The sequence below is a fragment of the Notamacropus eugenii genome, chromosome 5, assembly GCF_028372415.1.
Source record: "Notamacropus eugenii isolate mMacEug1 chromosome 5, mMacEug1.pri_v2, whole genome shotgun sequence".
NCBI lineage: Eukaryota > Metazoa > Chordata > Mammalia > Diprotodontia > Macropodidae > Notamacropus > Notamacropus eugenii.
The window spans coordinates 184,533,398-184,552,079 of NC_092876.1; the positions used below are offsets into that span (position 1 = coordinate 184,533,398).

General features: G+C 41.1%; 1 protein-coding gene across 4 annotated transcripts in view; it reads right to left on the reverse strand.

Moving 5' to 3' along the window:
- Nucleotides 1-18,682, reverse strand: part of NCAPD3 (non-SMC condensin II complex subunit D3) — a 126,703-nt gene that overhangs the window by 55,219 nt on the left and 52,802 nt on the right. For all 4 annotated transcript variants that reach the window (XM_072611630.1, XM_072611629.1, XM_072611627.1 and 1 more), the window contains 3 exons: nucleotides 5,959-6,066; nucleotides 1,518-1,629; nucleotides 1,303-1,410 (listed from right to left, as the gene is read on the reverse strand). In XM_072611630.1, the coding sequence (XP_072467731.1) occupies nucleotides 1,303-1,410; nucleotides 1,518-1,629; nucleotides 5,959-6,066 (328 nt within the window). The remainder of the gene's footprint in view (nucleotides 1-1,302; nucleotides 1,411-1,517; nucleotides 1,630-5,958; nucleotides 6,067-18,682) is intronic.

The following is an 18,682-nucleotide window of genomic DNA, read 5'->3' on the forward strand; positions in this document are numbered from 1 at the left end:
GGAATCCTTATGTACAGTTTAGTGGTCTGTTTCCACTTGAGTTTGATACCACTGGCCTGGACTAATTCCTTCTTCCACAGACAAAGTAATAAGAAACTTGAAAGTGTAAGAGAAGTGCCTAAGGTCACAGGGCTAGTTACTCACAGGAATGGGATTAAAACCACATCTCCTCAAACTTAATTCAGTACCTTTTTTATTATACCCAACTACCCTCCAAATTTGCTTTGATAGAGCTACACTTTTGTGCAAATGAAACCATGACTAGAACCTAAATTTCACTCCCAGGATAATGTTTTATCTACTACATAATGCAATTCTATGGGAGCTCAAAAAATATTAACTAAATTGAACTGATGGTACCGAGCAAATATGAAAGAATAATGATGTCATTAATTTTATATTTTTATTCTTTCTGATGGGAAGGAAAGCTATTGAAAGTTTTTCAGGTTTGGAAATTTTTTGCTATTTTAGACAGCTGATGGAACTAGTGGATAGAGTGCTAGGCCTGGAGCTAAGAAGATCTGAGTTCAAATCCAGCCTCAGTTACTAGCTGTGTCACCTGAGACAAGTCACTTTACCTGTTTGCCTCTGTTTTCTCAACTGTAAAATGGGGATAATAATAGCACCTGCCTCACAGGGTTGTTGTAACAATCAAAAGAGATAGTATTTGTAATAAGCATGTGCCATCGTGCCTGACATATAGTAGGTGCTATATAAATGCTCATTCTCCCTGTTTTGACGTTTAGCTTAGTGTATACTATTATAAGGAATATCTGCCAAACACGAAAAAAAAAATTTACTTCAGGAGACAAGCAAAATTTTAATTTCTAAGAGGATTTTTAAAGCTTCACCACAGCTATGATTCACAGAGAAATATTCTCAATACCTAAAACTTCCTTTTCCAAATGCTTTCTTCTGATAAGTAATTTGTAGTTCCTCTTATCAAGAATCCAGGAATACACACACACATGCACACACATAGAATCATAATACATTAGCAAGTTTCCAGACCCCTTCATCTTTAAACCCACATAGGAATTCTTCTATGTCTAACAGTTTCACACGATAAAGGTCAAAGTGCCAGCAACATGTTATCTCCCCCTATCAGCATTCTGTTATATATGAAGATTTGGGCTTCCTACTAGACATTATTTCTAAAATTTCTAAGTGCTGTAGCAAATATAAACTCAGAAACCTGTAACACAGTGCCACAATTATCTTAATTTAGGGAACTACAAAACTATTTAAAGGCAAAACCAGAAGAATCAGTTTTTCATGCCATTGTTCTTATACTGCTCTTACCTAGGGTAATGACAGTGTGGGCTCGTATCAGTGGAGGCATGATGGAGCCTCTGAACTGGGACAGCGGTTGAGAAGCTGGAAGATTGTAATTATCTTGAGATGAAGGCACTGAGGAGGGGGAAAATAAAGCAAAGATTTACATATATTCTTTATATTAATATTGCCTTTTGGCAGTGCTGCATTACGTTGAGTTAAGGTAAGTTAGCGTGCCTTACTTTGGTCCTCATCAACAGAAGCCAGAATAGACTGAATCAGAAGGAAGACTCGTTTCCCCACTTTGGCTGGACACAGCTGGGCCACCTCTCCTAAGGTAAAGATATGTCTCATCTAGAGAGAGAAGACAAACATGGAAAGAAAACAATTAACTCTATAGCTGCTATATCATTTTTTCAAGGATAAAGTCAGTGGCAAGAGCTTTGAACAAAATAAACCAAAAAACAGAATCAAGCAAATTATGGGTATTGTTAGTTAATAACATTATTCTCCTTTATGCCCTGAAGCATGTTGTTAGGAATTTAAAAATGTTGTAGGCTAACTTACCTAATTAAAAGCAAAACTGGGAAAGAAAAAAAACCCTTTCAAATTACCATCCTTCCTAATGAACCAAAAGAAACCTGAAGTCCTTATTAAGGAGGCATGCAGTTTAAAATTTTAAACATATTTTTTGTTGAAATCTTTGACAACGATAAGAAGTTCCAACTAATAAAATTCAATGATTGAACACAGGAAAAATCCTCTTCATATTTATCTTGACTCTGCCATAGGTGGTAGTGACAGATTTAACTTAACAATAAATTAGTCTATTCAGATTAGCAAGAAAAAGTGGACATACGGGAAAATTACTTTTTTAAAAAATATAAAACTAGGAGGCGGAGCCAAGATGGCAAAGTAGAAAGACGCACATACACACAGCTCCGAACCCACAAACCACAGAACGGCTAGAGGGGACCAACCCAGGGCGAATTCTGCACCCAGAGACCATGGAATATTGGAGCGAGGGAGATTTCTGTTCCGGAGAGACCTCCAAACCTCTCACGGGGGGTCCTTCGCGCCGTGGACTGGGCGCCAGGACGGGGAGCAGAGGGCAGCCCTACCGCGGCAGCGACACCGTGAGGAAAAGATCCAAGCGGGCTATGGGGATGGGATCTCCAGCGGCGGCACAAGCCCCCCCACCAAGAGGTGACTGACGGGGGTAGGTGAAAGAGTGTCTTTGGCAGGTCGAGAGGGGAGTGGGGTGCCCCCATGGCTCGGGCCCCCCCCGGGAGATAGAAGCTGAGAGGCGGCTACAGACAGGGGCTCCCCAAATAGGCAGGAGCCTGGATCCATTGTGGAAGGTCTGTGCATAAACTCCCAGAGGGAACTGAGCCAGAGAGGCGGCCCTGCCCCTGACCACCTGAACTTAATTCTCACACTGAATAGCAGCCCTGCCCCCACCAAAAATCCTAAGGCGGGAAGCAGCATTTGAATCTCAGTTCCCAAACGCTGGCTGGGAGGACCAGGAGGAGAGGAGGGTGTGAGGAGAACATTCAGAGGTCAGGTCACTGGCTGGGGAGAATGCCCAGAAAAGGGAAAAGAGATAAAACTATTGAAGGGTACTTTCTCGGAGAAAAGACACTTCCTCCCTTCCTTTCTGATGGGGAGGAACAATGCTTGCCATCAGGCAAAGACACAGAAATCGAGGATTCTGTGTCCCAGCCCACCCAATGGGCTTGGGCCATGGAAGAGCTCAAGAGGAATTTTGAAAATCAAGTTAGAGAGGTGGAGGAAAGACTGGGAAGAGAAATGAGAGGGATGAGGGAGAAGCATGAAAAGCAGATCAGCTCCCTGCTAAAGGAGAACCAAAAAAATCTTGAAGAAATTGGCACCTTGAGAACTAGCCTAACTCAGTTGGCAAGGGAGGTGCAAGGGGCCAATGAGGAGAAGAATGCTTTCAAAAGCAGAATTAACCAAATGGAAAAGGAGATTCAAAAGCTCACTGAAGAAAATAGATCTTTCAAAACTGGAATGGTACAGACGGACGCTAAGGACTTTATGAGAAAGACAGATATCACAGAACACAGAGTGCAGATTCGAAAAAAGGAAGATAATGTGAAATATCTTATTGGAAAAACAACTGACCTGGAAAATAGAATCAGGAGAGACAATGTAAAAATTCTGGGGCTACCTGAAAACCATGATCAAAAGAAGAGCCTAGACATCATCTTCCATGAAATTATCAAGGAAAACTGCCCTGAGATTCTAGAACCAGAGGGCAAAATAAATATTCAAGGAATCCGCAGAACACCGCATGAAAGAGATCCAAAAAGAGAAACTCCTAGGAGCATTATGGCCAAATTACAGAATTCCCAGGTGAAAGAGAAAATATTGCAAGCAGCTAGAAAGAAACAATTCAAGTATTGTGGAAATACAATCAGGATAACACAAGACCTAACTACCTCTACATTGAGGGATCGAAGGGAATGGAATAGGATATTCCAGAAGTCAAAGGAACTAGGACTAAAACCAAGAATCACCTACCCAGCAAAACTGAGTATAATACTTCAGGAGAAAAATTGGTCTTTCAATGAAATAGAGGATTTTCAAGCATTCTTGATGAAAAGACCAGAGCTGAAAAGAAAATTTGACTTCCAAACACAAGAATGAAGAGAACCATGAAAAGGTGAACAGCAAGGAGAAGTCATAAGGGACTTACTAAAGTTGAACTGTTTACATTCCTACATGGAAAGACAATATTTGTAACTCTTGAAACATTTCAGTATCTGGGTACTGGGTGGGAGTACACACACACACATATATAGAGACAGAGTGCACAGAGTGAACTGAAGAGGATGGGATCATATCTTAAAAAAAAAAAATGAAATCAAGCAATGAGAGAGAAATATTGGGAGGAGAAAGGGAGAAGTTATATGGGGCAAATTATATCTCATAAAAGAGGCAAGCAAAAGACTTATTAGTGGTGGGATAAGGAGGGGAGGCAAGAGAAAAACATGAGGTCTACTCTCATCACATTCCACTAAAGGAAAGAATATAATGCACACTCATTTCGATAGGAAAACCTATCTCATAATACAGGAGAGTGGGGGACAGGGGCGCAAGCAGGGTGGGGGGGAGGATGGAGGGGAGGGCATGGGGAGGAGAATGCAATACGAGGTCGACACTCATGGGGAGGGAAAGGACCATAAGAAAATAGAAGTAATGGGGGACAGGATAGGATGGAGGGAAATATAGTTAGTCCTATACAACACAACTAGTATGGAAATCATTTGCAAAACTAAACAGATTTGGCCTATATTGAATTGCTTGTCTTCCAAGGGGAAGGGGTGGAGAGGGAGGGAGCTAAAGAAGTTGGAACTCAAAGTGTTAGGACCAAATGTAATGTTCTTACCACTGGGTAACAAGAAATACAGGTTAAGGGGTCAAGAAAGCTATCTGGCCCTACAGGACAAAAGAGAAGATGGAGACATGGACAGGGAGAGAGGATAGAGGAGAGAGCAGATAGGTCACAGGGGCAATTAGAATGCTTGGGTTTGGGGGGGGGAGGGGATAAAAGGGGAGAAAATTTGTAACCCAAAATTTTGTGAAAATAAATGTTAAAAGTTAAATAAAAAAAAAAATAAAATAAAAATAAATAAATAAATAATTAAAATAATTAAAAAAAAAAATACAAAACTAGTTTGGACAGTGAAGTTTTGGATTCTTTCAGAGGGACTAAAAAGTCTGTATCATAGGAGAAGCTTTGAGAATCAAGTCTGTTCCATATAGGTCTGTGGATCATTATACAACATTTTCATTCCTTCTGATACTGATAATATTTAATATAAAAATATGCACATAATCATGTCTCAGGAACTAACATCCTTCTCTGAAAAATAATGATGGTCTTCAATCACTTGGAACTGCAAGTGCTAGGCTGACAAAGGAAAAAGGGGCTATAAGGAAGGTTTTTTCTTAAGTTTTAGATGGATTAGAAAAATGACCTGATCTTTAAAAATGATGACCAATGTTGAACAGCATCAAGAATTAGCTCATTATTTCCTTCACTGGATGGTGTCAGGTCCTCATATCAGTACTCTTCAGAGTTACCATAAAATACTTTTTGACTTACAGCCCATAAATCAATTAATTAGCTGAACCTTGACTCCCTCTGAAGGAATACCTTGAACTAAAACATAATCCATGGCAGGGAGTATAGGAAAATCATACAAAAAAAAATCCTCATGCCTCTTGGAGGTCAGATGTGTTTTGAATTCTAAAGAATCTCATTTTTATTTTAGACATTACTTTGGAACTACTTACTGATTCTGTATTCTGAAACTCAAATATCTCACAAGGTACTTTATCATTCAAAAGTTAAGTGAAGAGTAAACTCAACTCATCATTTACTTTCCTTATTATTTCCATGTTTGCTTTTAATCAACATATAAAATTTGTTACGTTTGCCCTGTTGTAATCAAGTTTCTCATAGTTATTCTAGAAAATAAGAATGTAAGAAAAATCAAATAGCACAACAACCAAAAACTGCTGGGGTTTTATTTTTTTTAACTGAGTAAGCTAGGGAAGTCCTCTGATTTTCCAACAATGTTTGAGATGTATATTAAATAGAAAAAAAATTTTAATTGGCCATTAAAAAAGGAGAAAAGAAAGCACAGGTCTTACCAACAAGTCTTCTTCCATATTTAATGTTCCACCTTCTTTAAGAACAACTTTAGAAATGTAGCTTTCACATGTGGAAAGGATATCACCACACACCTGGTTCAGTAATTCCTATGACAAAGTAAACATAGGGTACAGTCAATATTTATCAGGTGCTTACTATGTTCAAGGTACAGTTCCAGAGACCAGAGATATAGAGACAGGAGTGAAAAATAACCCCTGCCTTCAAAGAGTTTATATCCTATACCCTCATCTATGTAATAGAGAGAACCATCTGAAACAATAATTCTGTTGTTTTCAAAAGTGATTAAAAAAAAAAAATCCCAGCATGTTTTTGTATCTTTTCTTTGCTGTATATAACACTACAGAATTTCTCAGTCAGAAACCTGCCAAGAATAAAGACGTTCTTTTATTCAGTAATCTGACTGTGAGAATTGGCAAAGACATTTATAAGGAATAGTGTATATTTGAACAGTTATTCTCCTCTTGACTTCCATACTTTAGTACAAGGTCAACAGACATATATACATATAGAAAGAGGCTAGTGTCCTAAATTAGAATAAAGTCATCATAAAGAAAAGAATACAGCTCCTTCTTTGCTGCTTACCAAAGACAAATGTTTAATCCATTTCTCTGAACCATTACAGACTTCAAGGGGAAGTAGCATGGTTCTCCTTGAAGTCTGTGATGGTCCAGACAAATGGTTCAATGGAAAGAATAATGAATTTGGAGTCAGAGGACCCAAGTTTGGGTCCCAGTTCTACTATGTCCTGTGGGACCATGGGCAAATCTCATGGCTTTTCTGGGTCATCTGGAAAATGAGGGGATTGAACGAGATGGCCGCTAAGGTCCTCCTTCCAGTTCTAGATGTAGGATACTGTGATCTTTCGCATTCCTTCACCTCTACCCATACCATCAACTCTATATTCCAGAAGGAAAGAAATTACACAAATGTCTTTTGTAATCCATCCCATTTCTCACCAATATTATGATCAAAAAGTTCTCCTTTAGTTTAACACAAATAATTTTAAAATGATTTCAACATCACTCAGTCATGTCCAACTCTTCATGACCCTATGGACCATAATGTCCAGAGGGTTTTCTTGGCAGAGATATTGGAGTGTTCTGCCATTTCCTTCTCCAGCTCATTTTACAGATGAAGAAATTGAGGCAAATGGGATTAAATGACTTGCCCAAGGTCACACAGCTAGTAAGTGTCTGAGAACAGATTTGAACTCAAATCTTCCAGACTCCAGGCTATCCACTGAGCCATCTAGCTGCCTCTTCAATGTGGTTACTTGTCTACAAAATGTTATTATTAACTTGTATGACCTGAGTCATAATATCAACCAGGAACTTAAGGCTTTCTGAAATCCATGCTTCCACTCTACCTCTAAAATTAAGTGAAAGTTAGCTAAATTAGATCTCTTCTTAATACAAGGACTGGAATCAAGCACTCTTCTTACTATTTCACTCAATACATGCGAACTATTTTTTGTCATTTGTTTGATTAAGACAATGTTCCTCATCTAAAATTTCTTTTAAAAATTTCTGGAAACAAAGGTGCAAACCAAACTAAAAACAATCACTTCATTCATGACACAAATACAAAGAAAATACCAGCTAAAATTTACTTACTACTTCCAACTAATTAGATTTTAAACTGCTATGTGTTAAAAAGTAGTTATAATGTATTGATTATGTTATTACAACTATAGAATGAACCAAAAAACAGATAAATAAATATAGCTCATAGTTATGAAATGGAAAGTGTTAATTAACACTCTGTATAAATTTAGGAGGGCAGAATCTTTGGAATAGGAGATTTGAAAATCATCTTGTCCAAATGTTACCTGATACAGGAATCGCCACTAAAATATCCTTTAGAGAAAGTCACCCAGACTTCATTACTGGCAAAATCACTATACTTCCCAAGTGAGTACACTCACTTATAGATAAATTTGAAAGGTTTTCTAAATATTATCAAAATCTCCACTATCTCCCTCAAACACCAATATCTTCAAACTATTAGCCCTAGTGATGCCCTCCAGAAGCAAGTAGGCCAAAATTAATCCTCCTTCCACAAAACTATCTTTTAAATATTTCAGAACAATACAGAATTTTTGTATTGGTAGGAACCTCTGTGGTCATCTAATCTTATCTATAAACAAACAGGGAGACAGTAACTATCTCTTCTCTGCCAAATCTTCTTTTCTCTAGGTTAAACCTCCTCAATCTGTTTTTTAAAAATGCTTTATGCTTACTGAGGGGATGTCCATCAAATGGGGAATTTCTGAACAAGATGTGGTATATGATTGTAATGGAATATTATTGTGCTATAAAAATGGTGTGCAGGATAATTTCAGAAAAACTTGGAAAGACATATAAACTGATGCAAAGAGAAGTGAGCAGAACCAGGAGAACATTGTACACAGTAACAGCAAAATTGTACAATGATCAACTGTGAATTAGCTATTCTCAACAACACAATGATCCAAGACAATTCCAAAGGACTAACGATAATGCTATTCACTTCCAGAGGACTGATGGAGTCTGAATGAGAATTGAAACATACTATTTTTCACTTTCTTTATCTTTCTCATGTTGCTTTTCCTTTTTTTTTTTGGGGGGGGGGGGGTTGGGAGGTCTTGTCTTCTTTGACAATATGAATAATATGGAAATATGATTTGAATGACTGCACATGTATAACCTATGTCAAACTGCTTATAGTCTCAGGGAAGAGGGAGGAAGAGAATTTGGAACTCAAAATCTTAAAATGTTAAAATTTACGTATGTGTAATGGGGGAAAATATTATTTTGAAAAATTTTTGCTTTTTCAATTTACATTCTAATAACTTCTCCACTGTCCCAGATTGAATCTGCCCTTGTAACAAAACATCTTTAAGAAGAGAAACCAGGGGCAGAGCCAAGATGGCGGAGTAGATAGACACACATACACTAGCTCCAAACCCACCGCCCATAAAATATCTGTAAAAAAGAACTTCCAACAAATTCTGGAGTAGCAGAAGCCACAGAACAACGGAGCAGACGAGATTTCTGTTCCAGAGAGCCTGAAAACCTCTTGCAAAAGGTCCTCGCGCTGCGCACCCGGAGCCCAGCCCTCCTTGGCTGCGCGGCACCAAGAAGAGCAGATCCGAGCAGGCTTCAGGGACTTCAGGGACAGAATCTGCAGCGGCCCCGCGGGTCCCTCCACCCACTGGTGACGAGGGTCGGTGAGAGAGTCTCTTTGGCAGGTCGAGAGGGGAGTGGGGTGCCACCATAACTCAGGACCCCTCTGGAGGCAGCAGCTGAGGCAGGAGCAGACCAGGGCTCCCAGAGCAGGCAGGAGCCCAGATCCATTGTTGAAGGTCTCTGCATAAACCCCCTGAGGGAACTGAGCCCCAGTGGCGGCCCTGCCCTCACCTGAGCACCTAAACTTAATCTCACACTGAATAGCAGCCCCACCCACACTGAAAGCCCTGAGGCTGGGAAGCAGCATTTGAATCTCAGACCCCAAGTGCTGGCTGGGCGGATCTGGAGGCAAAGTGGGTGTGAAGAGAATATTCAGAAGTCAAGTCACTGGCTGGGAAAATGCCCAGAAAAGGGAAAAAAAATAACACTATAGAAGGTTACTTTCTTGGTGAACAGGTATTTCCTCCCTTCCTTTCTGATGAGGAAGAACAACGCTTACAATCAGGGAAAGACACAAAAGTCAAGGCTTCTGTATCCCAGCCCACTCAATGTGCTCAGGCCATGGAAGAGCTCAAAAAGGATTTCAAAAATCAAGTTAGAGAGGTGGAGGAAAAACTGGGAAGAGCAATGAGAGACATGCAAGCAAAGCATGAAAAACAAGTAAACACCCTGCTAAAGGAGACCCAAAAAAATGCTGAAGAAAATAACACCTTGAAAAATAGGCTAACTCAACTGGCAAAAGAGGTTCAAAAAGCCAATGAGGAGAAGAATTCTGCTTTCAAAAGCAGAATTAGCCAAATGGAAAAGGAGATTCAAAAGCTCACTGAAGAAAATAGTTCTTTCAAAATTAGAATGGAACAGATGGAGGCTAATGACTTTATGAGAAACCAAGAAATCACAAAACAAAACCAAAAGAATGAAAAAATGGAAGATAATGTGAAATATCTCATTGGAAAAACAACTGACCTGGAAAATAGATCCAGGAGAGACAATTTAAAAATTATGGGCCTACCTGAAAGCCATGATCAAAAAAAGAGCCTAGACATCATCCTTCATGAAATTATCAAGGAAAACTGCCCTAATATTCTAGAACCAGAGGGCAAAATAAATATTGAAAGAATCCACCAGTCATCACCTGAAAAAGATCCAAAAAGAGAAACTCCTAGGAACATTGTGGCCAAATTCCAGCAAGCAGCTAGAAAGAAACAATTCAAATATTGTGGAAATACAATCAGGATAACACAAGACCTAGCTCCCTCTACATTAAGGGATCGAAGGGAATGGAATAGGATATTCCAGAAGTCAAAGGAACTAGGACTAAAACCAAGAATCACCTACCCAGCAAAACTGAGTATAATACTTCAGGGGAAAAATTGGTCTTTCAATGAAATAGAGGACTTTCAAGCATTCTTGATGAAAAGACCAGAGCTGAAAAGAAAATCTGACTTTCAAACACAAGAATGAAGAGAAGCATGAAAAGGTAAACAGCAAAGAGAAGTCATAAGAGACTTACAAAAGATGAACTGTTTACATTCCTACATGGAAAGACAATATTTGTAACTCTTGAAACATTTCAGTATCTGGGTACTGGGTGGGATTACACACAGACACATGCACACGCACATGCACGCACACGCACGCACACATAGAGACAGAGGACACAGAGTGAATTGAAGAGGATGGGATCATATCTTAAAAAAATGAAATCAAGCAGTGAGAGAGAAATATTTTGGGAGGAGAAAGGGAGAAATGGAATGGGGCAAATTATCTCTCATAAAAGAGGCAAGCAAAAGACTTATTAGTGGAGGGATAAAGAGGGGTGGTGAGAGAAAAACATGAAGTTTACTCTCATCATATTGCACTAAAGGAAGGAATAAAATGCACACTCATTTTGGTATGAAAACCTATCTTACAATACAGGAAAATGGGGGATAAGGGGATAAGCAGGGTGGGGGGGATGATGGAAGGGAGGGCATGGGGAGGAGGGAGCAATCTGAGGTCAACACTCATGGGGAGGGACAGGATCAAAAGACAAAATAGAAGTAATGGGGGACAGGATAGGATGGAGGGAAATATAGTTAGTCTTATACAACACGACTATTATGGAAGTCATTTGCAAAACTACACAGATTTGGCCTATATTGAATTGCTTGCCTTCCAAAGGGAGGGGGTGGGGAGGGAGGGAGGAAAAGAAGTTGGAACTCAAAGGTTTAGGAACAACTGTCGAGTACTGTTCTTGCCACTAGGAAATAAGAAATACAGGTAAAGGGGTATAGAAAGTTATTTGGCCCTACAGGACAAAAGAGAAGATGGAGACAAGGGCAGAGAGGGATGATAGAAGAGAGAGCAGATTGGTGATAGGGGCAATTAGAATGCTCGGTGTTTTGGGGTGGGGGAAGGGTACAAAAGGGGAGAAAATGTGGAACCCAAAATTTTGTGAAAATGTTAAAAGTTAAATAAATAAATAATTTTAAAAATAGATTAAAAAAAAGAAAAAGAAAAAAGAGAAACCAACATACTTACCATGTTTGCCACAAAATCTCTTATTCTGTACCTGCAATCTATCATTTTTATCTTCTATTAATTTTAATTTTTTTTATTTAGAACTTAAACCACAAAAAAGGACATTTCCAAACACAGAGGATTCTATATAAAACCAGGAATCTCCATCATATAATGTATATAATTATACACATTATTTTCAAAACTGTCCTATTTACTTTCCTTCCCTCTGAATTTCTCCTGTTCTCATCTGTGCATGTAAAAAAAAATGTTTCAGTGGCCTTCTTTTTTGGCATCATTATTGCTAAATAGGGCAGTTGGTGGCATAATGATTACAGTATCAGATGTGGAGTCAGGAAGTCTCATCTTTCTAAGTTCTACTCTGGCCTCAGGTACTTACTAGCTATGTGAACCTGGGCTAGTCCCCTAACACTATTTGTCTCAGTTTCCTCATCTGTAACATGAACTGGAGAAGGAAATGGCAAAACACTTAAGTATTTTTGCCAAGAAAACTGCAAATGGGGTCACAAAGAATCAGACACAACTGAAAAAATGGCTGACTCCCTCTTGCTACTCTGTCCCAATTAAAAACCAAAACGGGGGCTAGAGGGGGAATTGCTTGTAAAAAATTAGCAAAAGCAAGATAATTCAATCCACAGACTGTCCATGTCTAAAAACGTAAGCTTCCTTCTCCATATTTTGTATTCAAGATGTGAGAGATGATCTCTGAGGATCTCTCAGAAGTGAAGCCTCCTCAAAGAGTTAACTGTTTCTTGTCCTGCTGAAACATTTACACTAGGTTGACCTTGTAGAGAAATATTTTTCAACATATTCTATACTTTCCCAGACTTCCCCCCTCTTGTTTTTAGGCACATAGCAGGGGAGGAATAATACCTTCCCCCCCCCCCCCTTTTTTTTGTAAAACTGTTTATTGTTGCAAAAACTCGTGAAAACTGTCTTTGCTCTCTCTTGCTGGGGTAGATTGCCCCCCCAATAGATTGTACCCTCAGTTTTGGGGGCTTATCTGGGATTTTGTACCCCCTTTTTGGGGACTCCCCCAACCTAAATTTGGGGGCAAGTGCCACGCCAGACTTATCTGGTGGCCTCTGGGTTTCGGGTGGTTCAGGACTCTCCCCTGAGGAGGGAAAAACCCAAAGGGAGATCTCAGAGTAGTAGAACGAAAGTTCTACAGGACCAGTAACAGAAGACCACCGCAGGCAACCACGTGAAGTGAAAGAAAGTTTTGGTCATGTAAGTTTGTGCACATAAGCAGACCAGCAGGGTTTGGAATCTAAGTGGGACAAGCCCATAAGGTGTCATAAACCTGGAATGGCCACCGTCTGAGTGACCAGGTTCCCTAGAATCTAAGAGGAGAGGTCTGTAAGACATCTGAGGGAACTGAAGTCTTGTGAGGGGAAACCCTATGAGCCTGCCTAGACTCTTTTGAGTTGGTAAAGCAGCCATCCGAGAGGATGGGGAAATCAAATTCAAAATCGGGTGGAGACAAGGAAATGCTACCAGATGTGCTGGCTGATAGTCCCTTGGGATCTAGATTTAGTAATTGGGATGAACTTCTGAATTATAGGGGTAAGGATAAAAAGAAAATGATTAAGTATTGTTGTTTTGTTTGGGCAGGCACCCAACTCAGAGGAAATGTCTTCTGGACAAAGTATGGATCCTCTGAGGACTGGGTTTGCCAAAAATTGAAACTTTGTGTTAATTCAAAGTAGACTTTTAATGAGGAAGAAAGCTCCTATGCAGCTCTTTGGCTGTCTTCAGCGGGTCAATTAGCTGTGCAGGAGAAACCAAAGGATGAGGATAAGGAAAAACAGAAATCTCACCACAGGGTCCCACTTCTTGCTCTTCCTCTTCTTTACCTTTCCTCCTCCTTACATTCCTCCACTGGCCCCAGCCCTGGTACACGCCCCAATACCCTCTCCCTTGCCCCTTCCTGCCCCTGCAGGAGGAAGCAACGGAGAGGATCTGATTGATTTGGTGGGGCCAAGCAACACTCCTTACACTCCTCTCAGGAGGGAATTGAAGCAATTGCTCAAAGACCAAGAAAACTTTCCTCTCTCTGAGAGAACTAAGGTGTTCCGTTGAGGGAAGTCCCATTAGCCCAGGGAGGTACTGGTTATGTGAATGCTCCCCTAAGTAGTACAGAAATTAGGAGTTTCAAAAAGGATATGAAGAAATTAATTGAGGACCCCTCTGGGGTCCCAGATCAGGTTAATCAGTTTTTAGGACCAAATGTGTATGCTTGGGGAGAGATGATGGCAATGTTAGATATTCTGTTCACAGGGGAAGAACAACGGCAGGTTAAGCGGGCTACAATGAAAGCTTGGGATGATGCACACCCAATAGCCCAAGGGGGTCCCCGAAGTGAGAAGTTTTCTCTCCAGGATCCTAACTGGGATCATAATAATGCAGCTCACAGGGGAAATATGAGAACTCAGGGAGCATTGTTCAGGAAATTAGAAACACAATGCCAAAGAGCCAGAACTTAAACAAGGTACAGGAAGTGCATCAGGAGAGAAAGGAGGCCCCTTTGGCATTCTTAGACAAACTAAAGGAGAGTATGAGAAAATTCTTGGGCCTTAATTTGGAGGATCCTACTGCTTAAAGCCTCCTCTGGGTTTATTTTGTGACTAATTCATGGCCCAACATTAATAAATGTTACAAAAGACAGAAGGATGGCAGAATAAACCCGTGGAAGAACTTTTGGGAGTGGCCCAGAAAGTATATGTAACAAGAGGAGAGGAAGAAAAGGAGAGGAACAGAAACAACAGGAGGAACAGACTAAACTTATGCTACACACAGCTCAGGCTACGGCAGGAACAATAAAGAAGAGTCCAAGAAATCAAGGTTTAGGGTTTCAGGGAAGAGGAAGGGGGCAGGAACAATCTTCCTGATGGTACTCCGGGCCCCACCTGGGAATGGGACAGGGGAGAGGGGCTGGTCTGTGGACCCCACTTAGTTGTTGGGAATGTGGCCAGGAGGATCATTTAAAATGACACTGCCTCCAACTGAGTAAAGATCAGAAAGTCTTCTCCCTCTTGGAAATGGAAGATTGGGTGTGTCAGGGGTTCACAGATCAAACCCTTTCTGAACCCTTGATAAATTTGAGGGTGGGAGAAGAGATTGTGTTTTTAATTGATACTGGAGCTACAGAATCTTCAATAACAGCAATGCCAAAAGGAACAAAACTGGGGGATGGGGGAAGACATTACTGATCTCAGGAGTAAAGGGAGGAAACTTTCCTGTACCTGTTAGTCAAGTCCTGGAACTTGAATATGATAACATTAAGGTACTGGGAAAGCTTCTGTTGATTCCTGAGGCAGGAGTTAATTTGCTAAGGAGAAACCTTATAACTAAATTATCTATCCAGCTGGGACAAAAATTATTACCAAGAGAATACTGGTACTAAAAGAAGAGGAGGAGAATAAGATTGAATAATAATAATAATAAGACTGAAAGTCTGGGCTCAACCCCGGAATTGGAGGCGGGTTAATATTACTCCCATAAAGATTAAACTCAAAGACTCGAATATGGTAGTCTGAGTCAAACAATATCCTATACCCCTGGAGGATAGGAAGGGACTTAAACTGGTAATATAGGGACTGATAGAGGACGGGTTATTGGAGCCTTGTTCTCCTTATAATACTTTGATATTACCCATGAGGAAAGGAGATGGCTCTTATAGGGTGATTCAGGATTTGAGAGAAATTAGTAAGTCTTTTCTTCGTACCCTGTGGTACCAGATCCCTACACCCACCTAAGAAAAATCCCTTATGATAGTGAGTGTTCAGTGTAGTGGATCTGAAAGATGACTTTTGGGCCTGTCCCCCTGACCCAGAAAAGCATCTGTTTGCTTTTGAGTAGGAGGATCCAGACACAGGGAGAAAACAACAACTCCAGTGGAGCATCCTCTCACAAGGGTACACTGAGTCACCAAACCTGTTAGGTCAAGTTTTGGAGAGTATCCTGGAAAAATTTAGGATCCCACCTTTCTCCAATATGTAGACGATTTGTTAATTGCAGGGGAAAGGAGAAGCACATCAGTAATGCTACTACTGAGCTTCTGAATTATCTCGGCAGCATGGGCTTCCCGAGTATCTAAGAGTAAATTGCAGTTTGTTAAAAAGGAAGTCAAATACCTGGGGCATTGAATCAGTAAGGGAAGCAAGAAGCTAAATCTAATAAGATCTCAGGACTTGTCCCAAACAAAAAGGGAGCTTAGAAAATTTTTAGGTCTGGTTGGTACTGTAGAAATTGGATTGATTCCTATGCAGTATTGACTAAGCCATTGTATAGTCATCTATTAAAAGAGGGACTGGATCCTATCCAATGGGATTCTGAGGGACAAGAGAATTTCCAGAAGTTAAAGACAGTCTTGATGTCATGTCTCTCCCCTCAATGCTTGCCCTGCCTGTAAATAGTGTAAAGGGTGTGGCCCTCAGAGTTCTAGCTCAAGTAAGAGGAGGGCAAAGGAGACCAGGGGCCATGGGGTGGCCCACTTGTATTTAAGCAGTTGCGGCCACTGCAATTATGGTAAAAGAAAGTAGAAAGTTGACATTTGAGGAGAGGCCTGATAGTGAATGTTCCTCACCAGGTCCAGCCTATCCTGAATCAAGAGTAGGCAGGTGGTTGACAGACTCAAGAATTCTCAAGTATGAGGCCATCCTCTTAGGGAAGGATGACTTGGTATTAGCACAAGACCCTAACCTGAATACAGCCTCTTACTTACCTAACCAGGAGCAGACAGAGGTGGAACATTGCTATATGGAAATGACAGATTATTAGACCAAAACCAGGGAGGACCTGCAGGAGTCTCCCATCCCTGAGGCAGTTAATTTATTGACTGCTCCTCCAGGCTGGTAGAGGAACTGAGACAGAATGGGTATGCTGCTGTGAAAGGCAATAGAACAGTCTTGGTAGAGACAGCTAAGCTGCCAAAAAACTTGGTCGGCCCAGACCTGTGAATTATATGCCTTGAACAAAGCTTTAAAACTTTTAAGAGGAAAAAGGGGAAACATATACACAGATTCCAAGTATGCTTGGGGAGCGGTACATATATTTGGAAAAATTTGGGAAGGGGTATGATAAGGGGAAAGAATTGACCCATGGCACCCTCCTCTCTCAGGTTCTTGAAAATTTACAGTTCCCTGAAGACACAGCCATGGTCCATATAAATGGACATCAGCCAGGGCACTCATTTGAGGGCAGAGGGAATTGATTAGCTGATATGGAAGCAAAGCAGGCAGGTGAAGAGGAGTATGGAACAAGGGAGGATCGGATATTAGTTTTAATTCTTGACCTTCCCCCGAATCTTGGCCTACCTAACCTTTTTGGGGATGAAAAGAAAATGGCCTAGAATTTAGGAGCTATACAAAATGCCGAAGGGAAGTGGCTCTTACCAGACGGGAGACAGCTGATCAATAAGGCCAGTATGAGGCAGGTTTTACAACACCTACATCAGGGGAGACACTGGGATGTCCAAAACCTGTGTGATGCAATTTTGACCCGATTTGTGTCTCCTGGGATTTATGCATTGGCCTGACAGATGGTAGATGGCTGCATTATTTGTTGAAGGACAAATAAGACTGTTCTACGCCAGGCACCCGGAGGAAGAAGACCTCCGAGTATTCAGCCATTTCAAAGCATCCAGGTGGACTTCACTGAACTATCCTGTCAGAAGACTCAAATACCTCCTCCTGGTAGATCACCTAACCTCTTAAGTGGAAGCCTACACCTTGGCACAGGCCACTGCTTCAGTGGTAATTAAGATTATTTTATAACAAATCATTCCCAGATACAGCCTGACAGAGAGGATAGATTCGGATCAGAGAACACACTTTACTTCAAAGATCCTCCAGTCTACTATGACAGCCCTTGGGGTATCTTGGGACTTCCATACTCCCTGGCATTCCCTGTCCTCAGGCAGGATAGAAAGGATGAATCAAGAAATTAAGAGGCAGCTGACCAAATTAGCCTTAGAAACTCAGCTTCCATGGACCAAATGTCTTCCTTTGTTAAGGATTAGAACTAAACCCTAAAGGGATATTGGACTGTCCCTGTATGAGCTTTTATACAGGCCCTCTTACCCAACTACTTTGACTGATATCCCCACTATTCCCAATAAGGACAGATTTCTGAGAGAATATGTTCAATCTTTGACCAGAACTTTACTTTTGTTACAGAAAAAGGGATTGATTGCCCAGACCCCACCTCTGGGATTTCCTATTCACCAATACCAACCTGATGACTGGGTACTGATTCAGACCTGGAAGGAGAAGCTTGCTCCGTTCCTGGGAGGGACTGTTTCAAGTCCTATTGACTTCTGACTTACCGATCCAAACCAAGGAGCGTGGCTGGCCTTGTCACATCCAAGTCAAAGGACCGGTAACTCCTCCAGCAGAGTGGAGAGTTGACTCTGCAGGCACTGAGGGGCTGGAGGGACTAAAGATACGCCTGAGGCGGGGGCCGCCCACAGGATGGACACATGAACCCTGAACTATCCCTACCTTTGAGACTCTTTATATTATTGAGCTTATTAATCCCAACTTTACTGCTGCTGTTTGCAGTTGCAGATATTTTTGCTTGTGCCTCCATTCCTCCGCATAGCCGCTTTAATAGTGTAACACCATGGGGCTTTCCTTAATATCGATTCTAGTAATGTCTCCCTTATCTCATGGAGCCCCTGCCCCCATCCGAGCACCCTGGCAGGAAGGAGGGAATAACTTTGAACAGCTGATTGAGGCAATAGTGGGCAGTTTTAACCTCACCTGTTGCTAGATATGTGGGAGGCCTCAACAATTAGAATCTTGGCCCTGGGTCCCAGTACCTTGGAAACCTGAGTGGCTTCTCAGCAACAGGTCTGAGGTACATTTCAGTACTGGCTTTTGGGCTGAACATGAGGAACATCACTGGCCTTTGGCAGAATCATTCCAGGGCAGCCAAAAGGGAGAAGGGACACGGCTTGGAGAAACGAATTGTGAATGGAATTTACATGGAGGCCAGAGTGTCAACTTGA